This window comes from Microchirus variegatus (assembly GCF_963457635.1).
Source record: "Microchirus variegatus genome assembly, chromosome: 10".
In the NCBI taxonomy this organism is placed as follows: Eukaryota; Metazoa; Chordata; class Actinopteri; order Pleuronectiformes; family Soleidae; genus Microchirus; species Microchirus variegatus.
Window position 1 is genome coordinate 2,680,818 of NC_139811.1, and position 23,255 is coordinate 2,704,072.

The following is a 23,255-nucleotide window of genomic DNA, read 5'->3' on the forward strand; positions in this document are numbered from 1 at the left end:
GACGTAATATTTTGTTGTGGTGGTGGAAGAAGCCGAGCGTCGCAGTGACCCGAGCGACGAGAGAAAATGGAGCAAAACGTTGAAGATTACAAGGTAATTGAGACGCTTTAACTTCACAAATGTGCTGTATTTAAATGTGCGAACGCTGACAGCGCTTCCTCGCCAGCTGTAACTCGATATTTTCCCCCGAAATTCCTCGAGCTTTCCGGCTATGTTAGCTAATGATAAAAGCTAGCCCTAGCCTTCTCATCGGTAAATAAACCTGTCAGAAAAACGTTATCTTCCGTTTAAATAAAAAAAATTTAATGCGCGCCGATACATGTATATAACAACAGAGAGACATGTTAGCCGTTTGGTTTAGTCATTCGATGATATTATATAACGATAAAGTCTGTCTGAAGTTTTTCTTTTATACTTTTCCTATTGTTTCTGGTGGAGCGACCTGTCAGACCGGATCATGTGACAACTCCGTGTATTACACAATGACGTCACACATTAAAGCTCTTTTTCCATAACCGATTAAATTTGTTTAATCTATGATCAGTCGATAGTTTTGGTGACATTTGACGAGTATCTATATATATATATATATGTGTGTGTGTGTGTGTGTGTCTGTGTTATGTATGTAATATATGTAATATGTAGGGCTTCGCCTAACGATTATTTTCGTAATCGATTAATCAGCAGAAAATTTTCTCGATTATTTGAGTCATCGTTTGGTCCGTAAAATGTCGGGAAATGTTGGTCAGTGTTTGTCTAACCTGGAAATGATGATGATGATGTTCGAATGTCTCGTTTTTTCCAAATGTATTTGTTTTATGGCCTATATTTGTATAATACAATTGTATTCCTAATTAGTTGGAAATGTATCGTCCTTATTATATCAATATAATAGTTTTAGATCATTCTTAAATCCTCTCATACACCAACTAATGAGTGATATTTCCTTTGTATTTTGATTATTTTGTTGACTTTAATTATTATAAAAAAATTACAACTTGTTTTCACACATTCATGTATGGTTATTTTACAGGTCTTGGATTGGAAATAATGCTTTATTTATTTATTTATTTGCTTACAATATCATTAAAGCTGCAACATCTAGGACGTCATTCCGAGGTTTGGTAAACACTGATAAACATTTATCAATATTTTCTGGCACTTTATGGACAAAACAACTTTTAACTGATTAATAGATTGTGAGAATAATCATTAGTTGCAGCGCTGATGTGCAGCATACAGCATTCAAGACTTTCTGCTTTAGGTTTGTTGGCAGAAAAATAAACAAATAAAGCATTATTTCTTATCCAAAAATATAATTTTCTTAAAACATGTTATGGTAGAATACAAAGGAAATTAATCGATGTATGCGGAAGGGATTTAATGGAGGATTATAGTCACTAACCCCAGTTTGAATCAGAGTGCTTGATGCTAATTGCGTTGTTTTAAATCATGATTTTGGTTTGAAAACGACCCTAATTCAGTCCATGTTAGAAAAACACTGAATCGTTCTTGTTTCTGTGAGCTCATATTTCTGTGGGACTTCTTCCTCCTCAGCTGATTTTTGAGAAGGAGGGCGTTTACCTCCACACAAATGCCAAGAGGAGCAACCAGGAGACGACCATCCCGGGGTTTATCCGCGTCGTGGAGCGGGTAAGTGAACACGTCAGAGACGGGACCGATGCTGTAAGAGCAGGGAAATCAGGGAATTCTCTGACGTCGTCGTCACCGTCTTTGTTTTTATTTTAGGCTGGAGTGCCTGCTCTCGAGTGGAGCCCCCTGGAGTATGAAGGCCACAGAGCTCCTGCTGTTCTCTACTCCAAAAAGGTCCGTGATTATACGTTTGGTGTGCTATGAAAGTGTTGTTCTAGACGTCGTCAAGCATGTCCTGTTCCGATTTAGGACGGAGAAGCCGGGGAGGAGGACACCAAGTTCGACCCTGGTTACGAGCCAGACTGGGCTGTGATCAGCACTGTGAAGAAAGAACGGCAACACGTTCCAATTCAAGACTCAGGTGCAGTTTCACAATAAAGCACTCGTTGTCCTACACCAAAGTCCACAGAGAAAATCGTCAATTTTACGCCACAGCACACAGAAGTTTTTGATGCACCGTTGCCTCCAATTTTGCGACTTCTGCATGTGAAATATTTTGTTGTGATTGACCTCATTGACACAAACTTAACAAGGCAACAGTAGACCAGCAGCACCTGTGACTGTAGGAGCTTAAAATGCTGATTTTCTCTATGGACTTTGGTGCAGGACAGTGAGTGTTTCTCTAAACTTTAGTTTCCAGTGGCAGAAACCTGTTTAGTACAACTTTTTCTTGTCTGCTGATACTTGGGCCAAAGTGTGGTCTTTATTCACTTTGAAATAAACGATATAATACTCATCTTATCCTATAATAATCATATAACCACAATCCAAATGAAGCTGAAAAGGTTCTTATGTGAAGTTAAAATTTATAGCTGAAACGATTAATCGATGAATCGATTATTAATCGATTACTAAATTAATTGCCAACTATTTTGATAATCGATAATCGGTTTGAAGCTTTTTATTATTAAAACAAGATTTCTGATTGTTTTAGCTTCATAAATGTGAATATTTTCTTGGTTTCTTTGCTCCACATAACAAAGAAATCATTAAAACTGAATCATTTTGGTTTGTGAACAAAACAAGACTTTTCGAGAACATCATAATTTCCAGCTTTGACAAACACTGATCCACGATTTTTAACATTATCTGACCTTTTATGGACCAAGCGATTCATCAATTAATCGAGAAAATAATCGACAGATTAATCGATTACGAAAATAATCGTTAGTTTCAGCTCTGGTTAAAACTTCCCCTTGTCCTCCCTGCACAGGTCAGTGGTCGTTCTCTCTGCCCCTCTCGGAGCTCTACTCTCTTCGGAGAGCTCGCTTCTCTTTGGGCCGAAACTTCCTGGTGCTGACGAGTCGAGGAGGACACCCGCTGCCCCCGCTGCACTTCCACAGAGGGGGAACCAGGGAACTCCTGCGCGCCATGCATCGCTACATCGTCCTGGATCCGTGAGTGTCCAGTCTTTGTCGACGCGTCACGGGAGTGAGTGTGAAACGCATCACGTGACTCCTTTTGTTTTTGTTGTTATTGTTGTCGTTGTTGTGTTTAGGTCACCGGTTGACGGACGGCTCTTCCTTGCTTACCCGCACGACTCTGGCGCGCTCTCCCAGTCCTTCGACAAGCTGCACCTCTTTGACGACAGCAGCGACCTGGTCTCGGTAAATTCACTTATTTACTTTTTGAAGGTCCCATATTATGCAAAATCGACCTTTTAATCGGCCCCACGGTTGGTGTAGTGGTTAGCACTCTTGCCTTTGCAGCAAGAAGACCTGGGTTCCTGGGTTCGAGGCCCGTTTGGGACAACTTCGGAACAAGGTCCTTTCTGCAAGGAGTTTGCATGTTCTCCCCGTGTGTGCGTGGGTTTTCTCCGGGTTCTCCGGCTTCCTCCCACAGTCCAAAAACATGCGATATGGGGATTAGGTGAATTGGTCACTCTAAATTGACCGTAGGTGTGGGAGTGTGAGTGAATGGTTGTTTGTCTCTATGTGGCCCTGTGATAGACTGGCGAACTGTCCAGGGTGTGCCCAGCCTATCACCCGGTGTCAGCTGGGATGGGCACAGCACCCCCCGCGACCCTCTGGTGGAGGATAAAACGGTAGATAATGGATCGATGGACCTTTTAATCATTTTAATCCTTATATTTGGGACTCTGGAGGCCCTGCCAGTCATGTTTTTGTGGTCCTCCTCAGTCTAACTACAGGAGATGAAACACGCGATGTTGACTTCCGCGTGTAAAACACGCGAAAGTGCAGGCGAGGGCAACGGCATCCAAAAACCGGAAGTCCAAAAAGTCCGCGAAATGTTCTATTCTTGGCTCCACAGTGCAGCACAGAGTTCTACACAAACTTGCAGCCTCAGAGGATTCATGTTATATGACCGCAATGCGCCTGCTAGCGCCTGCGGATGATCACTTTTCCAAATGCTAACTGCTGTTAGCTCCCAGTAGCCTCTGTGGCTGATGTCCTTTCCTTTAACGCTGCCACTGAGTTCACCCAGGTCACTGTTTTCCCAAAATGGACGTAACTTTTAAAGAACTAACCCACTGTATATACCACCAGAACGAATAGAAGAAGCTAGAAGACAAACTCGCTGCTCACTCTGAGACTGAAACCTCTCTCTTTTCCTTCTTCTCCAACAGAGATTTATCCAGGACCCGTACGCCACCACATTCGGCGGATTCTCCAAAGTCACCAACTTCTTCCGGGAGGCTCTCCGGCCTCCAGACTTCCCCGCCCACCCGCGCTCCGCCCAGGATCCGAACCTGCCGCCGCATTCTGACGAAGAGCCCGGATTTGAACTCATCACCTGTGTAAGAGAGAGCGACGCTAACGTGGGGGGGGGAGGGGCGTTTTAAAATGAGTCCACGGAGACGTGAGTGTTTGTTTATGTTTGTTTCGTGTGTTTCCATCAAAGGGGGTGGAGCTTGGCCCCAGACCGAACGTAAACAGGGGACGTCCTATGGACAAGTGGGAGGAGTTTCTGGACCCCGAGGGCCGTGTGATGAACCCGGAAAAAATCAAAGATCTGGTGTTCAGAGGGGTGAGACTGGAAATACAATAACTGAGGATGGAGATGGATCTGTTGTCCTGTTCATGGAAGTCTTATATTTATGTGGTTCTGGAATCTTGCAGGGAATCATGCCGTCGCTAAGACGGGAGGTGTGGAAGTTCCTGCTGGGTTTTTATCCCTGGAAAAGCACAGCGAAGGAACGGGAGGACATTCTGAGAATCAAAACGTACGTCAGTGTTTTCTTTACGTTACATCGTTTTCGATGTTTGACAGTTTGCAATAAATGTAATAAGACAGCATTTTCCAACCGGAAATGAACGTTTTTTGTCATTTTAACCCGTTTGCTCTCCCACACCAAAGTCCGTAGAGAAAATTGGCGATTTTACATGACAGCACACAGGAGTTGTTGATCCACTGTTGCCTCCTTCAATAAGTACAAATGTCTTATTTTGTGACTTCTGTGTTTGAAATTCTCTACCCGGATTTACGTCAGTGACACTGATTTTCTCTGTGGAGTTTGGCGTGGGACAGTCACAGTTCAGTTTTCTAGTAAACTTAAGCAGGTGTAAGATTTTAAAAAATCCCTTCAACGTCCACTCGTATCTGCAGGGACGAGTATTTCCGCATGAAGGTGCAGTGGAAGTCGGTCAGTGAAGAGCAGGAGATGAGGAACTCCCTCCTCAGAGGCTACAGGAGCCTGATCGGTGAGTGTTGAGATCCGAACGCAGAGACGTCGCTCCGTCGTCGTCGGCTGACGCTGAACTTTCTTTTTCTCTCTCTCCGTCTGCGACAGAGAGAGACGTCAGCAGGACGGACAGACACAACACGTTCTTCTCCGGGAACGACAACCCCGGACTGACGCTGCTGCACGACGTGCTGATGACGTACTGCATGTACAACTTTGATCTAGGTACGTCCGTGGATGTAAATCCCCCCACGTTTTTACACTCAGAATATCCGATTTTGCTAATCACAGGTCGCGTTTCTCGCCGTTTCCAGGTTACGTGCAGGGCATGAGTGACCTGCTGTCGCCGATCCTCTTCGTCACTCAGAACGAGGTGGAGTCTTTCTGGTGTCTGACGGGCTTCATGGAGCTGGTGGTGAGAACAGTTTCCCTCTCTATTTCTTAGCATCAGGGGCGTTAACGCACGTTCCATGGCGACTGACCGCAAAAAGACGCGCGTGGGGTCATGTTTCTGTGCCGCAACACCGGAGTCCAGGCACCGTTTGCCAGTTAGCTCCGTTAGCTGCATTGGCTCGTTTAGCACCGTTAGCGCGCCTGCAGTCGAACTGGAGCGGTCTGATTATTAAACGAAAAGAGCAGCGCTATCGTTAATGCGCGTTAACGCACGGCGCGTTTCCATGACGACTGACCGGGAAAAAGACGCGTGTGACTTCATGTTTACGTGCCGCAACACCAGAGTCCAGGCACCGTTTACCAGTTAGCTCCATTAGCTGCACTAGCTTGTTTTGCGCTGTTAGCGTGCCAACAGTCGAACTGGAATGGTATGTTTATTAAACGAAAAGAGCAGCGCTATCGTTAATGCACGTTAATTCACGTTAACGCACGGCGCGTTCCATGAAGACTGACCGCAAGAAGACGCGCGTGGGGTCATGTTTTTGTGCCGCGACACCGGAGTCCAGGCACCGTTTACCAGTTAGCTCCGTTAGCTGCACTAGCTTGTTTAGCGCCGTTAGCGCACCTACAGTCGAACTGGAGCGGTCTGTTTATTAAACGAAAAGAGCAGCGATATCGTTAATTTACGTTAACGCGTTTCCATGACAACTGACCCGAAAAAAGACGCGCGTGACGCCACGTTTGCGTGCCAAGACACCGGAGTCCAGACACCGTTTGCCAGTTAGCTCCGTTAGCTGCATTGGCTTGTTTAGCGCCGTTAGTGCACCTACAGTCAAACTGCAGCGGTCTGTTTATTAAACGAAAAGAGCAGCGCCGTGTTTGCGTGCCACGACACCGGAGTCCAGGCACCGTTTGCCAGTAAGCTCCGTTGGCTGCATTGGCTCGTTTAGCGCCGTTAGCGCGGCAACAGTAGAACTGGAGCGGTCTGTTTATTAAACGAAAAGAGCAGCGCTATCGTTAATTCACGTTAACGCGTTTCCATGACAATTGATCCGAAAAAAGACGCGCGTGACGCCATGTTTGCGTGCCACGACACCGGAGTCCAGGCACCGTTTACCAGATTGCTCCGTTAGCTGCATTAGCTCGTTTAGTGCCGTTAGCGCGCCTGCAGTCGAACTGGAGCGGTCTGGTTATTAAACGAAAGGAGCAGCACTATCGCTAATGCGCGTTAACGCACGGCGCGTTTCCATGACGACTGACCGGAAAAAAGACGTGCGTGGCGTCATGTTTACGTGCCAAGACACCGGAGTCCAGGCACCGTTTGCCAGTTAGCTCCGTTAGCTGCATTGGCTTGTTTAGCGCCGTTAGTGCACCTACAGTCAAACTGGAGCGGTCTGTTTATTAAACGGAAAGAGCAGCGCCGTGTTTGCGTGCCACGACACCGGAGTCCAGGCACCGTTTGCCAGTAAGCTCCGTTAGCTGCATTAGCTCGTTTAGCGCCACTAGTGCGGCAACAGTCGAACTGGAGCAGTCAACGAAAAGAGCAGCGCTATCGTTAATTCACGTTAACGCGTTTCCATGACAATTGACCCGAAAAAAGACGCGCGTGACGCCATGTTTGCGTGCCACGACACCGGAGTCCAGGCACCGTTTACCAGATAGCTCCGTTAGCTGCATTGGCTTGTTTAGCGCCGTTAGTGCACCTACAGTCAAACTGGAGCGGTCTGTTTATTAAACGAAAAGAGCAGCGCCATGTTTGCGTGCCACGACACCGGAGTCCAGGCACCGTTTGCCAGTTAGCTCCGTTGGCTGCATTGGCTCGTTTAGCGCCGTTAGCGCGGCAACAGTAGAACTGGAGTGGTCTGTTTATTAAACAAAAAGAGCAGCGCTATCCTTAATTCACGTTAACGCGTTTCCATGACAATTGACCCGAAAAAAGACGCGCGTGACGCCATGTTTGCGTGCCACGACAGCGGAGTCCAGGCACCGTTTACCAGATAGCTCCGTGAGCTGCATTAGCTCGTTTTAGCGCCGTTAGCGCGCCTGCAGTCGAACTGGAGCGGTCTGTTTATTAAACGAAAAGAGCAGCGATATCGTTAATGCGCGTTAACGCACGGCGCGTTTCCATGACGACTGACCGGAAAAAAGACGTGCGTGACGTCATGTTTACGTGCAGCAACACGGGAGTCCAGGCACCGTTCTTAGTTAGCTCTATTAGCTGCATTAACTAATTTAAGCGCCGTTAGCGCGCCTGCAGTCGAACTGGAGCGGTCTGTTTATTAAATGAAAAGCAGCGCTACAAATAACTAGCGTACCTGTGTACTGCGTTTAGCGTTACTTTAGAGACTCGTTTTAACAATCCGGAGTTACGTAAACATGACGTCACACACGTCTTTTTCCCGTCAGTCGTCATGGATACGCGTCATGCGTTAACGTTGACGCCATTAACAGCCGTTAACGCTCCCAGCACTAGCTTATATTCCTCTGACTCGCGACTAAAACGTTTGACATCAGCAACATGGAAACCCCAGAATGAGCTAGCACTGATTCCAGGAACAGAAATGTCAATTTCTGATGTTTTGGCTTCGTCGTGACGATGAAAACAAAGTCCTATGATAACCTCATCGTTGTTGTTGTACTGTTGTCTGATCATTGAAAAGGTTTCAGACTCACCAGGTCGTGTTTCACACGACTACGATGCTGATGCTGTCGCCGAGTCTAACCGTCCTTGTCTGGTTCTGCTTCTCTTGCAGCACCAGAACTTTGAGGAGTCTCAGGAGGCCATGAAGAAGCAGCTCCTTCAGCTCAGCATCCTGCTCAAGGCTCTGGACCCCGAACTGTGTGACTTCCTGGGTAAGTTTGTTCTTACGCCTTCGATTAAAATAAACTCCCATCGAGCTGTGAGGGAAAAACTGGACAAAAGTGTCATAATAATGCAATGAAGTGATGAAATTTACGAGGTTCTTTGAATGCGTCTCGTAGCCCAACATGCTGTGGACCTGCAGTTTGTTTTTCATTTTACATTAACTGTAACGCACTCTTTGCTGCTGGATCTGAGTGTTGAATATCCATCTTGAAACTAACTCGATGCTTTTTAAACTGTTGTTTTCCCTTTTAATCATCAGGAGAAAAAAATCACGAGGTTAAAAGATTAGCGTGCGTTTGTTTCGGCTCGTTATTATCGCTTTAGCTCCAGTTACGATAAGACGTGATAATGGAGTTATTGTGAAAGACGTGAAGATAAAACAAAGCCTCTACTTTAACTGGAATTCATGACTTTCATTGACAGGGACACGTGTTTGACTCTGTGTTTTTTATCTTTTTACAATGAGCTCATTGTTCTTCAGCGTTTGTTTTCCTAAGTGAAAAGACGAACGTGTTTTTGTCCCGGCAGATTCTCAGGACAGCGGCTCGCTCTGCTTCTGTTTCCGCTGGCTGCTCATCTGGTTCAAGAGAGAGTTTTCCTTCGAGGACATCCTCACGCTGTGGGAGGTGAGTGTTGTTACAGCAACACAGGCCAAAAACTAACTTAACGCTCTTAAATGAGCCTTTTTGACATCAGGATTTACGTTAGATTTGAACACATCTGTAGTAAAAGACAACCTCATATTTTAGACTTAAACTCTTACCAAACTTTGGTGTCTGAAGGATTAGTTTGGGTTACAAGATTATAGATGACGGCATTGGCTCTGCCAGCGATTAAGTGTTGGAAGCTACGTCAACAAACCACAGATTCTTGTGAGACACAAAATGTCATAAAATGGTTAAAAAATTATCCTATGATGTTTCCAAATGATAATTTACGGGGACCTTTGAATGCATCTTTTAGCTGCCGAAGTACTGAAATTTATGAGGTTCTTTGAATGCATCTCGTAGCGGCTCAACACAAATTCAACATGCTGTTGATCCCGCAGAACAAAGGGCATTTTCAGTGGTCATTGAATGCATCTCTTTGCTACTCCTATAAGCTTAGCATCCTGTGGAGCCTGCTGAAATACTGAAATTTATGAGGTCCCTTGAATGCATCTCTTGGCGACTAAACAGAAGTTAAACATGCTGTTCATCTCGCAGAACAAAGGACATTTTCCGTGGTCACTGAATGCATCTTTTTCCTACTCCTATAAGCTTAACATCCTGTGGAGCCTGCTGAAGTATTGAAATTTATGAGGTTCTTTGAATGCATCTCGTAGGCAACTCAACAGAAGTTCAACATGCTGTTGATCCCCCAGAACAAATGACATTTTCAGTGGTCATTGAATGCATCTTTTTCCTACTCCTATAAGCTTAGCATCCTGTGGTGCCTGCTAAAGTACTGAAATGTATGAGGTTCCTTGAATGCATCCCGCAGCTGTCCCTCTGAGATTATCATGCTGTGAAGCCCACAGAAGTTAGGACATTTTCTATGGTCCTTGAATGCATCTTGTAGCTGCTCCTATGAGCTTAACATGTAGCTGCTCCTTGTGAAGCCCCGCAGAAGTTATAACATTTCAGAAGGTCCACGAATGCATCTCATAACATGCCGTGGAGCCCGCCAAAGTACTGAAATCGTTGATGTTCCTTGAATGCATCTCTCTGCTAACAATAAACAATAGCTATAAAGGGGTGGAAAATGGATGGCAGTGAAGTCCACGAGCTTCCACCTTCATCGGCCTCAAGTTTCTCGGTGACCTCGTTGTCTCTCGTGCTTCATCCCGTTGCCGTTGTCTTCCTCAGGTCCAGTGGACTCGCCGTCCCTGCGACAACTTCCACCTGCTGATCGCCTGCTCCATCCTGGAGTCCCAGCGGGGAGAGCTGATCGGCTCGGACCACGACTTCAACACTATTCTGAAGGTGCGCGCGTCGCTTCTACGTTCTACGTTCATTGTGATTTTATTTTTATTCATTTGTGGGGGTTTTTTTATTATTATTTTGCAGCACATCAACGAGCTGACGATGAAGCTGGATCTGCAGACGGTTCTGCGCGACGCCGAGGCGATTTACCTGCAGCTGGTTCAGTGCAAGGTGAGACGATGACAGCGGAGTTACGGGAAAATCTCAAGTGAAAACGGCTGTTTCGTTGCTTTATCTCGTCGTTAAACGGCCTTTTCTGACAGCAAATGTACGTTTTTTTGTCGCCGTATAACCCGCTTACTCTCCCACACCAAAGTCCATCGAGAAAATCAGCTATTTTAAATCACAGCATTTGTGACTTGTGATTTTAAATCCTGCAATCAGATTAACTGCAGTGACACAAACTGACCACACGAGGCAGCAGTTAGACCAGCAGCTCCTGTGTTCCATGTGAGGCTAAAACGCTGATTTTCTCAATGGGGTTTGGTGTGGGAGAGTGAGTGGTTTACAAACTTTAGTTTCCTGTTGATAAAGTCTATCTTAACAGTGAGATAAAGACGTGAACGTGTTCTTGACACATCACGGACTTAAGAAAGCATAGATTTTAGTAAAATATAAAATAAAATGGCTTTTTTCATTTAGCATTTACGGGAAATTTAAAAACAAACGTGTGTGTATTTCCTGCTCAGGAGCTCCCCCTAAAGGTGCAGCAGGTGCTCGGTCTCTACGTTCCCTTCAAATCTGAGGACAACAGTCCTGACTACGCTCAGTCCAGCGAGACGACGCAGCTCCTCAGCCAATCACACGCCGGCGCTGCCTCTTCTTCTTCTTCTTCTTCTTCTTCTTCTTCTAATGCAGTCGCTTATGTTCCCACTTATCCTTAAACTGTGTGTGTGTGTGTGTGTGTGTGTGTGCGTGCGTGTGCGTGTGCGTGTGTGTGATGTATGGGAGATATTTATATATAAAAAAAAAAAAAGAATACATATATATTCATATATACTGTATATGATCAAATGAAGGATTGACGTAAGGTGAAGACCGTGGTTTACTGTTTGTCAGGGACAGGGGGCGCCGTTGAGGTCATTTTCTTTGGATTGAATGTGAATGTTTTTGACTCCGTCGTCGTCGTCGTCTTATGTTTTCACGCGTTATTTAACGATCGCGTTCGTCTCTGCGCGTTTCCGCTAAGTTATGTTCCGATGTCCCCTCTGTCCTCCATATGTCCTCTGTCCACCACGGACCACGTACGTCGGAACCCGGGACTTCACCGACGTCACCTGTCAATCACCCTGGTGTCCACTAGGGGGGGTGGTGTGATAAAATGATGCAAGTATTCTGGGACGGTAGTTTTCCGAGAGTGGTTTTTGCCTTGTAGTTCAGCCTCCAACCACTAGGTGGCAGCAGGCTTTCACTCCTCTCCCTCCCTCATCTCGGAAAATGTTATCGCTACGCCTGTATTACGACATGTATCTCGATCTCCGTTTATTCAGCCCTAACATCTACGTAAATGTGCCATACGTTATCGTCCATTTCCCTCTTAATGCGAAGATAATTTTTTACGAAGTTGAATGAATAATTTTGTCAGAGAAGAGGCGAAACTCGCGATTTAGACTATTTAGGAAAATGTAAAAAATAAAATCAAGTGAGAACTCTAAAAGACGCTAATTTTCCCCATAGTGTTATTTTTTGCGACCAGCAGAGCAGAGTCGCCGCCCCCTAGTGGTTAACTGCTACTTCCGAAGTTTCACTTTTCGAATTGTAAAACGTCCATTTTTAGATCAATTTTGTGCGATTTTACTTCAAATTGATTAAATGGCGCACGAATAATTCTGCAAATCGCGATCGTTTGTTGGTTTCCGTTTAGCGTCGCCGATATACGACACTAATCTTTGTGTTTCTCTTCTTTTTTAATAAAGTTTTACCGTTTAATAACAAATGATAGACGAAATTCTTCGCTACGTAATTTTTGTTGATTTCTGTCGTTATTATTCTGCCTCGTTTTTTTGTTTTTTGTTTGTTCTTCGCGAACAGAAACAATGTAACGTTATTTGTTTGCTGCCTCCGTCGTATAAAAAATTGCACGTTTTTGCGTGTCACCGGGCGACACCAGATCTGAACACTTTATACAAACGTTGTCATTTGACGAAAGGGACGAACAACTCGCACACTGCAGCTTTAAATAAACTCTCCACAATCTATATTTTGTCTCATCTGAGGAGATAAATGTGTAATATTTGCCTGATTATGACGAAAAATATAAATATTGACGTGATTCGTTTTCCCCCTGTCCCTCGTCTCTTTGGTCCTGAAAAGGGAAGGAAACGAAGTTTTGATGAATTTCTTTCCGTTTTTAAAAGTCATTCCTATGCAAATGTTTCCGCATGCCTTTGTTTGAGATTATTTTAGATTTCAAACCTTGTTATTATCTGTTTTCATCGTTGATTGTCGTCAAATAAATGGTCGTCTCTCACTGAGCTCACAGGACGTTGATTTACTCTTTTTTTTTTAGTTAAAATGTTAATTTATTACCCAGAATATTGTGGAAAATGTCAACAAAAATTAAGGTAATTAATTTTATTTTTAATTCATTCATTAAAAATTAAAAATAGTTAATTTATTCATTAATTAAAACTGTGAGTATTAATTTAATCAAAAATATAATTTATGTATTTATTACATTTTTTTGATTAATTCATTCATTATTTGTATTTTTTTATTAATTAAAAATACAAATAGTTAATTAATTAATTTACAAATATGATTAATTAATTGAATTAAAAATATAATATTTTTTAAAATTAAATTGTTTTTATTAATTAATTAAAAATACCAATAGTTAATTAATTAATTTCAAAATATGATTTATTAATTGAATTTTAAAAAAAATGTATTTCTATTAATTCATTAGTTAATTTTATTTTTGCCTTAAAAACATTTTGCCTTATACATTTTACTTTCACTTTAACTTCAGCTGAGGTGACTTTGATAATGTCCCTTTAAAAAAATTACATTTTACATTTTTTTAATTAATGAATTCATTATTTTTATTTTTTTATTAATTGAAAATACAAATGGTTAATTAATTAATTTACAAATATGATTTATTAATTGAATTAAAAATATAATATTTTTTAAAATTAAATTGTTAGTTATTTTTATTTCTAATCAATTTTTTTAATTAATAAATTAAAAATACAAATAGTTAATTAAGTAATTTCAAAATATGATTTATTAATTTAATTTTTTTTTTAAATGTTATTTCTATTAATTCATTAGTTATTTTACTTTCACTTTAACTTCAGCTGAGGTGACTTTGATAATGTCCCTTTAAAAAAATTAAAATATAAGGAAAAACTCTTTTTTTGGGGTGAAAAAAGTAAAGAAATGTATTCTTTACATCTTTTAAATTCTCCTTATTTCTTTTAATGTCTTTGTCTTTCAGGGGATTTTTGCTCCAGAAGAAAAGAAGAAGTGTTTGTTTTTGTAGTACTGGTTGTGACCATCGGAGGGCGCTGCGCCACAGCGATCCCTCTGTATTTTCATGCGTGAAGAACAAACAAAGTTCATTAAAAAAATGAAGTGAGAGAAAAAAATCACTTTATTTACAAATCTTTCACGTGGGAAAAGTCGAACTCTTGATATTTTTCTTCATATTCGCAGACTTTATTTAGACGTCGCAGACTTTTCTCCTCGTCGTGAAAAAATAACGCGACGTTTTCGTCCCCGGTGAAACTGTTAAGTTTATGTGTTTAACTTTGTGAACTGCTCGACCTTTGACCTCCTGCAGTGGGAGCAGCAGGTGTCTGTGAGGAGCAGGAAAATGGATCCTCTGTCGTCTTCTGTTCTCTTCTGTCCCGGGAAATGAGCTGGAAAATGAGGGGCGGAGTCGACTCCGCCCACTTCTCAGGACCTTTTGGCTGCTGGACTCTTGGTGTTTGAATACAGCTGCCATGTTATGAATTTAAGCGGCTGTTTAAACCAGACACGGACGATCTGTCACTCGTGTGCCATCGCTCTCCGCCTCCTCCTCTTGACCCCGCCCCCCTTCCTCCTCCTGACCCCGCCCCCTCCTCCTCCTGACCCCGCCCCCCTCCTCCTCTTGACCTCACTCGAGTGTCAAAGTGTCCTCTCGCTCGTGTGTCGGCGGATTATAATCTCTTTACGCGCTCATTATCTGTGTCTGATGATGAGACTCAAACGTCTCCGTCTGTGTGTATGTGTGTGTGTGTGTGTGTGTGTGTGTGTGTGTGTGTGTGTGTGTGTGTGTGTGTGTGTGTGTGTGTGTGTGAGATTATCATAATCTCATCTCCTACCCCGTGTTTACAAGTTAATCCCAGATGTAATCCCTGACATGAACCTGTTGATGTTTTTAATCACAGGGACGGGATTAACTGCTGCTTTCGTGGGATGTTAACGTCAAATCAAAGTGAAAATTCTGGATTAAATCTCAAACTTTTAATCTCATAACTATTAATCTTATGTCTTTATGTTAACATATGACCTTTTCATCCCATAATTAGGATCGTATTTAACTTTAATCTCTTGTTTTTTTATTTCAAACTCTTTATTTCTACTTTTTCGCTCGTAATCTGAACCCTTTTCTCGAGATTTAACACTTTATTGTGTAAATATGCGTCTTTTTATGGTAAAATCATGTAATTTTAACTCATCGTTTCAATCTTTTCCTTCACTTTTATGACTTTTTTACCTCAAATTAAGTTTTTCCATCTCAAAATCTGAACATTTTCTCTCATAATTTACACGTTTTACTCTCATAATTATTATATTATATATTATAATTATTATATTCATCTCACACATTTTATTTTTTATTTTTTAAATCTCACATGACCTATATTTGTTGCCCATGAATAAGAAACGACAGCCGTGTTGTCGAAGCCATGAATAATTATGAATATTTATCTCAAACACGTCTCTTTTTTGGGGTCATTTTGACTTTTTGTCAAGGAATAAAAACTTTATTTATAAAGCACTTTATAAACAACAACAACAGCTGAAACATCAGAGATAAATCAAACAAATCAAAATAGAAGAAAAGAAAACCTAATCAATTCTGTATAAAAAAAGGTCAGAGCAAATTAAAAGAGGGAAGTTTTATAGAGAACGTATACATTTTAAAAGTTTAAATCAGATTTTCCGTGATGTGGTTAATCTCTGGTTAATCCCTGCAGGCGGAGTTTGACGTTGAATGACTGGATGAATAATTGATGCTCAGTCATTTAAACCTCATTTGAAACGTGAGACGTCTTTGAAAACCTTTAATGTGTGAAACGCCACCTGTAACAAGTGTGACACGCACACACACACATACACACACACACACACACAATCAGTATTCTCTGTCTGAGGGGGGGCGACCCCACTGTGACATCAGAGGAATCCTCCAGGGAGTGTGTGTGTGTGTGCGTGTGTGCGCATGTGTGTGTGTGTTAAAAAGATTTGAGGATGTTTAAATTATGACTTTTTATACAGAAATATACATTTTTAGAGCTTAAATCATATTTTTATTTAAAAAATTTGACTTTTTTTGTGTTTTTCAACTCTTTATCCCATAATTTTGAGTTTGTCTCATAATATTAAAAATTTTTATTTCATCATTTTCGAGTTTTTCAAATTTTCAATCGAACATTTCATATTTTTGAAACTTTATTTTGAAAATGTATCACATTATTTCGCCTGAAACTGTTTGTCTCATAAATGCAGAGTTTATAATTTAGTTATAATTCCCACAATTTTCTCGTTTTTATCTCATTATTGTGACTTTTTTCGTGTGTGTGTGAAAAGTGTGTGTTAAAAGTGTGTCTTCAAGTGTGTGTTTGAAGAAAAAAGCTTTGAAGATAGTAATAAGTGTACATTTTAAGCGCTTAAATCACTTTTTTTTTCATAATTTTGACTTTGATTTGGAGTTTTTCAACTTTTCATGTGACTATTTATACATTTTATATTTTCAGCTGATCATTTTGGCCATTTTGAAACTTTATTTTGAAACTTTATCTCATCATTTCAACTGTTTGTCTCATAAAAGCAGAGTTTAAATGTTTATTCTCACAATTTTACAGTATTTATGTCATATTATGACTTTTTCGGTGTGTGCGTGCGTGCGTGCGCGTGTGTGTGCGTGCGTGCGTGCGCGTGTGTGTGTGTGTGTGTGTGTGTGCAGCAGCAGAAGGACGGCCTCTGTTGTCTGACACTGATTTGTAAAGAGAGACAAAACGTGTCATTGAGCTGCTGCTGCTCCACTGTCTGCTGCACATACGCGGCCCTGCCCTCGTCCTCCCCTATACCCCCCCCCCCCGTGTCCTCCCCTGTCCTCCCTCCCCTCTGGCTGCTCGTCCTCCCCTTCATGTCCCGTCTTCATGTCCCTTTAAACACCAGCAGCAGATTGACACGAGGCTGACGTGACACATGTTGCTTTGACAATGAAAAGAGAGAAAAACATAAATTTGAGCTTCATGCAGCTAATTTGACTGTTTACATCCAAAAAAATGACTTTATTCATAAACTTCCTGAGTTTTAATCTTTCAAAACAAACTTATTGTTGAGTCAACGTCACATTTCTATAATCTCATAATAATGAGATTAAAAAGTCATTATAATGAGATTAAAAAGTCATAATAATGAGATTAAAAAGTCATAATAATGAGATTAAAAAGTCATAATAATGAGATTAAAAAGTGGGAAAACTCAAAGAATGGAGAATTGATTTATGAAATAAAATAGTGCATTGCCAAACTATTATGAAGTTTTCAAAATTATGAGCTAAAAATGCTGAGATTATGAGATGAAAAATTAAATAATCAGATTTTTTTCTAAATTGATTGAAGTTTCAAAATGAAGAAAATTATGAAAATATGTAATTATGATATACAATAGAGATAAAGCCTGAAAATAAAAAATGTTTTTTATTAAAAAGTAAAATTTCGGAATTTTGAGATTATGAGATTATAAAAAAATAAAATCTGGAAACATTAAAATCATTGTGTAAAAAAATTAAATAATGTGAAAAAGTTTCAAAATGACAAAATGTGTCAAAAATCTGAGCTAAAAAAAACAAACAATTAAAATCAAAAACATGTCAAATTAAATAGTTTAAATGATAAAAATAAGATGAATAATAAAATAATTTGATTTAAAAAAAAGTTTAAATCTGAGGCTTAACTTTCGAAATGATGACACAAGTCAACGTGATGAAATTAAAGAGATTTCTGAGATTTAAAAAATAAAAATAAAAACTGGAAAATTGTGAGAATTAACATTAAATAAAGTCAGCAACAATTGAAGAAAAGTTTCAAAATTATGAGCCAAAAATAATCCAAAAATGTCAGATTTATTCAAATCAAAGTCAAAATTATGAAATAAAAATGTGATTTAAGCACTAAAAAAGTCTGCTTTTTTTTTTTAAGTCCTAATTTAAACATCTTCAAATCACACACACACACACACACACACACGTAAACAAACACCATCGTCTTCATTGTCACAGTCTGGATGTGACCTCTCTCTCTTTCACTGTCGAACACAAGCTGTTGCCCCCCCCGCCCCCCTCTCTGCCCCCCCCAGGGCCGCTCCCTCTCTTGTCCTCTCCCCCCTCCCCTCCCCCCCCCGTCCCCCCGTCCCCACCTGTTGTTGCACCGACCTCATTGTTGTCGTCCCTGTTGTTATTTTACGTCGTCCCTCTCGAGGTCCCCGCCCCCTCTCTCTGAGCCACGCCCCCTCTCTCCCTGAGCCACGCCCCCTCTCTCCGGGTATAAAACCCAGGGTGGGGACACTCGAGCGGGGACACAGTCTCAGAGTCTCGTCTCCACAGCAGGACGTCGAAACCGCGGACACATTTTGGAACATCTGACTCGTCATGGACGGAGGAGGCGTGGCCGTGTCGCTGTGGTGCGAGGAGGCGGAGGACGAGCAGAGCCGCGAGCAGGGCCGTGCGCGCCGGGGCGGCGTCCTCGGGGCGTCCCGCCCGCTCCGGGCGGCCTGGGACCCCACGGTGTCCGGGCAGCGCGTCGTCCAGACGCTGCTCCGCGTGGAGCGGCGGTACGCGCCGTCGCCGCTCTACGTCGCCCTCGTCCAGAGCGAGCCGCGCCGCAGGGAGGAGCTCGCCAAGTGGGCGCTGGAGGTATGACAACGCCGTCCGAATCCGTCCGGAACCCCGTCCGCGTCTTGTTCGCGAACGACGCTAACGTGTGTTGTCTCTCCGCAGGTTTGCTGCGAGTGCGGCTGCGACGAGGCCGTCTTCCCGCTGTCCGTCTCGCTGATGGACAGATATCTGTCCGCCTCGCTGTCCCTGCCCGTGTCCCCGTACTGTCTCGTCGCCGGCTGCGTCCTCATCGCGTCCAAACTGGCCGAGTGCGACAACGTCAGCGCCGACGCGCTGTGCGCCGCCGCCGAGTACGACTTCGCGCCGTCCACCCTGAGGGTGAGTCACATGACCTCACACATGACCTCAGGTGACCTCAGGCTGGACATGCGGACGTCTTCACTGTCTCTGAACAACGTCACTCACCTGAGTTTGACCCGGATTTTAAGTTTTACTCGTTTTTATGCTGCGTAATCTTCACGTGGAGACGTTAAAGCACCTGTACGTAAGATTTAAGGGACAGAAAAGCGGGAGGAAATGTCAATATTTTCAGATTAAAAGTCGTAATTGTGTAAGTAAAAACCCGTAACTTTGCGATAAAAGGACAAAAAGTCAGAATTAAGACATCAAATGTCAACATTTAAGAGATTTGTCAAGGATGAAACTTTCAAAATAAAATCCCAAGACAACACAACTTGCGATTATGAGATACAAGGGAATAATTATGAGATAATAAGTGATAAAGATGAGATTAGAAGAAACAGCATGAGATTAAAGAGTCAAAATAAAAGTTATATCATTAGAGATTAAGCAAAAAGTCACAATTGTGAAATAAAAAGTCAAAAATGTTGATAAAAGTTAAAGTTAAGCCTAAAGTTGGCCAGATAAGGGTCATAACTAGTGATAGAAACTCAAAAAAGTCAACATTTTGAGATTAAAAGTCATAATTGTGAATTACAAACTCATAATTTTGGATTAAAGGACACGATTATTGATAAAAAGTCAAATTCAAGACATCAAATGTCAACATTTAAGAGATTTGTCAAGGATGAAACTTTCAAAATAAAATCCCAAGACAACACGACTCGCGATTATGAGATACAAGGGAATAATTATGAGAAAATAAGTGATGAAGATGAGATTAGAAGAAACAGCATGAGATTAAAGAGTCAAAATTAAAATGATATCATTAGAGATTAAGCAAAAAGTCACAATTGTGAAATAAAAAGTAAAAAATGTTGATAAAAGTTAAAGTTAAGTCTAAAGTTAATAACTGCGAGATAAGAGTCATAACTAGTGATAGAAACTCAAAAAAGTCAATATTTTGAGATTAAAACTCGTAACTTTGGGATTAAAGGACACGATTATTGACAAAAAGTCAAATTCAAGACATTAAACATCAACATTTAAGAGATTTAAAAAAGATTAGATGTAAAATATAAAAGTCAAAAAGTGATAATTGTGAGATAAATTCATAAAAAGGGACGAGTAGAGAAAGAAAAGTCATGATTGTAAAATAAAAACTCGTAACTTTGCGATAAAATGACATATTCAGAGACAAAAAGTCAAAATTAAGACATCAAATGTCAACAGTTAAGAGATTTTTCAAAGCGAAACTTTCAAAATAAAATCTCAAGACAACCCAACTCACGCTTATGAGATATAACAAAATAATTATGAGATAATAAGTGATAAAGATGAGAAACAAAGACACAGCATGAGATTAAAGAGTCAAAATTAAGGGGGAAAAAATCATAATTGTGAAATAGAAGGAAAGAAAGTGTGAAATAAAAAGTCAAAAATGTTGATAAAAGTTAATTCAAAGTTAAGTCTAAAGATAAGAATCATAACTAGTGATAGAAACTCCAAATTGTGACATTTAAAGTCATAATTGTGTATAAATTGGGATTAAAGGACACGATTATAGACAAAAAAGTCAAATTTAAGAGATTTTAATAGATTAGATGTGAAATATGAGATAAAAAGTGATAATTGTGAGATAAAAGTCGTAGTTATGAGACAAAAAAGGGACGAGTAGAGAAATAAAAGTCAATTGTGAAGTAAGAACTCTTAACTATGAGATAAAAGGGCAGGATTATATATAATATAGTATATAAATTATATATAAATTCACAATTTAAGAGATTTGTCTCGGTTTAAAAAGGTGAAAATTGCGAGAGGAAACTTTCAAAATATAATGTCACAATTCTGAGATTTGAAAAAACAACACAGAGATTAAAAAGTCTGACTTGTGAAATGAAAACTGAACGATGAGATTAAAGGACAAACAATTACAGACTAAAAGTCAACATTTAAGAGATTTTTGAAAATTGTCTGATAAAATGTCAACATAAAATGATAAAAAGTGACAATTGTGAGATTTGAAAAAGAGAAAATGAGATAAAAAGTCAGTGTTGTAAGATAAAAACTCATTATTACAGATTAAATCTCGAATCTTGAGCTAAATGTTAAGTCAAATTTGGAGATTTAAGTTAAATTGGCAATATTGTGAGGTACAAAGTTGCCAGTGTGAGACATGAGGGAATAATTATGAGATAATAAAAGTGATAAAGATGAGAAACAAAGACACAGCGTGAGATCAAAGAGTCAAAATTAAAATTAGAGATTAAGGAAAAAGTCACAATTTATGAAACAAAAAGTCAAACTCAAGTCGTATTTTTGAGATTAAAGAAACAACGTTTTTTCCCGTCTTCCTTCAGGAGATGGAGCGCGTCGTCCTCGCCACGCTCAGGTGGGACACGGCGGCGGTGACGCCTCAGGACTTCCTCCCTCACTTCCTGTCGTCCGTGGAGCAGCAGAGAGGAAGAGGAGGAGACGAAGAGGAGGAGGAGGAGGAGGAGGAAGACGAGGAGGAGGGGGCGGAGCTTCTGTCCACCCTGAGGAGACACAGCGACACTCTGGCTGCCATGTGTGTGTGCGACTCTCGCTTCCTGGGAGCTCCGCCCTCTCTGGTCGCCGCGGCGTCGCTCAACTGTGCGCTCGGGGGCCTCAGCAGCAGGGGCGTCAGCAGCGGGGGCCACAGGGGCCTCGGGGGCCCCAGGGGCCTCGGGGGCCCCGCTCAGCTGGCTCTGCTCAGGGACCGACTGGCAGAGCTGTGTCACACTGACCCGGTGAGGACACGCTGAATGAATGAATGAGTTCATTAATTCATTAATTAACTAATTAATGAATTAATTCATTAATTCATTAATTCATTAATTCATTTATTCATTTATTCATTTATTCATTTATTCATTTATTCATTTATTCATTAATTCATTAATTAATCTAAAATCATGAGTCTGAATCTTTCAGAGACTCTGTATGAAAATGAGATTACAAGATTAAAAAGTCACCATTTCTGAGATTTGGAAAAGATCAAGTCAACGATATTAAAGAGAAGAAATAATATAATAATAATAAATAATAATAATAATAACAAATGTGAGATAAAAGTCATCGTTCTGGGATTTAAAGGCGCCATATGTAAGACGGTGGCCAAAAACGGTTACTGCACTCAAATTCAAAATACCGAAGTCTTTTAGGTTTCGTTTTCTCCGCCGTTGTAGCTCTGGCAACCCGTGGTTGCTGCAATGATTGGTAGACAGCGGTAGGTGGCGCCACACAATTTGCGGTCTGTAAAATATATATTTTTTAATGCAAATATTTTAGCTGTTGTTGTTGTTGGTGAGTTCAGTTTGTTACATGAACATTATTCCTGAGTCTCTGTGACAGATTAGGAGGATTTTACGGCCAGTTGCTTTATAATTATTACATAATGCACCTTTAATTAAAACCCCGTCACGTGTCCCCTCCTCAGCTCGTCCTGCAGTGCTACAGCGACATGATCGAACGCGGCCTCAGGCAGCGGCTGAACGGTGGCGGCGGCGGCGGCGTCCAGCAGAGACGCGGCGCGGACAAGGACGAGGACGAGGACGTGGAGGACGAGCGCGCCGGGACGCCCACAGACATGAGAGACGTTGATTTCTGAACCTCGACGTGTGAACCAATCAAAAAGCTTCACGCTCATCAGTCAAACTGATATAAATTGAAAAAAAATTACCTCAAAAATGCTCAGCCGTGGTTTGACATGTTTTAAAATTATTATTGTTATTATTATTATTATTATTATTATTGAGTGTTTTTATTTATTTATTTCAACTTTATTTATTCCTCAACTGCGTGTTTTCCATGTGCCATATTTTTATTATTATTATTATCTATTTGTTATTCTATTCTATTTTTATTCTAGGATTAGATGCCATTTGTCTTTTTAATGCATAATATTTATATTATATTTAATTTATTTTTATTATTATTATTATTATTATTATTACTATGTGCAATTGTGTGATTTTTCTTTTGTGACGGTTTCAATGCTAATTTATTTCAACATGCCATGACTGTGCGTTTTTGTTTTTGTACTGAATTTAATATACAGCAAATATATTTTTCAAACAATTAAAATGTTTTGTACATAACAAACACATGTGGTATGCTTTTTATTTTATTTCTAATGTGTTGCTTTTATCTATTTATTTGGCTATTTATTCATTTATTTAGCTATCTAGCTAGCTATCATTTGGTGATGCCTTCATGTGCTATTCAGGAAATTGTGTGTCATTCGTTATAGGCTTT

At 40.9% G+C, this 23,255-nt stretch overlaps 2 protein-coding genes across 2 annotated transcripts; both read left to right on the forward strand.

Moving 5' to 3' along the window:
• Positions 1–3: 3 nt before the first annotated feature.
• On the forward strand, positions 4–12,971 carry tbc1d17 (TBC1 domain family, member 17). The gene is made up of 17 exons (XM_083896915.1): positions 4–93; positions 1,558–1,653; positions 1,750–1,827; positions 1,903–2,014; positions 2,867–3,050; positions 3,152–3,260; positions 4,241–4,411; positions 4,516–4,641; positions 4,734–4,837; positions 5,221–5,315; positions 5,405–5,521; positions 5,611–5,711; positions 8,443–8,542; positions 9,084–9,181; positions 10,403–10,519; positions 10,604–10,690; positions 11,209–12,971. Exons 1-17 carry the CDS (start codon positions 67–69, stop codon positions 11,401–11,403), a joined length of 1,917 nt encoding a protein of 638 aa, XP_083753041.1. The 5' UTR covers positions 4–66; the 3' UTR covers positions 11,404–12,971.
• Positions 12,972–18,392: 5,421 nt separating this feature from the next.
• ccndx (cyclin Dx) lies at positions 18,393–22,608 on the forward strand (the record flags this gene model as incomplete). The annotated part of the gene is made up of 4 exons (XM_083896478.1): positions 18,393–18,656; positions 18,741–18,956; positions 21,338–21,748; positions 22,438–22,608. 4 exons carry the CDS (start codon positions 18,393–18,395, stop codon positions 22,606–22,608), a joined length of 1,062 nt encoding a protein of 353 aa, XP_083752604.1.
• Between the last annotated feature and the right edge of the window lie 647 nt (positions 22,609–23,255).

Excerpts from the sequence above, each read along its gene's own strand:
- tbc1d17 (XM_083896915.1), top strand. The coding sequence starts at position 67 with ATGGAGCAAAACGTTGAAGATTACAAG. Across the intron at positions 9,182-10,402 it reads ACATCCTCACGCTGTGGGAG|GTCCAGTGGACTCGCCGTCC; the intron begins GTGAGTGTTGTT and ends TGTCTTCCTCAG. Across the intron at positions 10,520-10,603 it reads ACTTCAACACTATTCTGAAG|CACATCAACGAGCTGACGAT; the intron begins GTGCGCGCGTCG and ends ATTATTTTGCAG.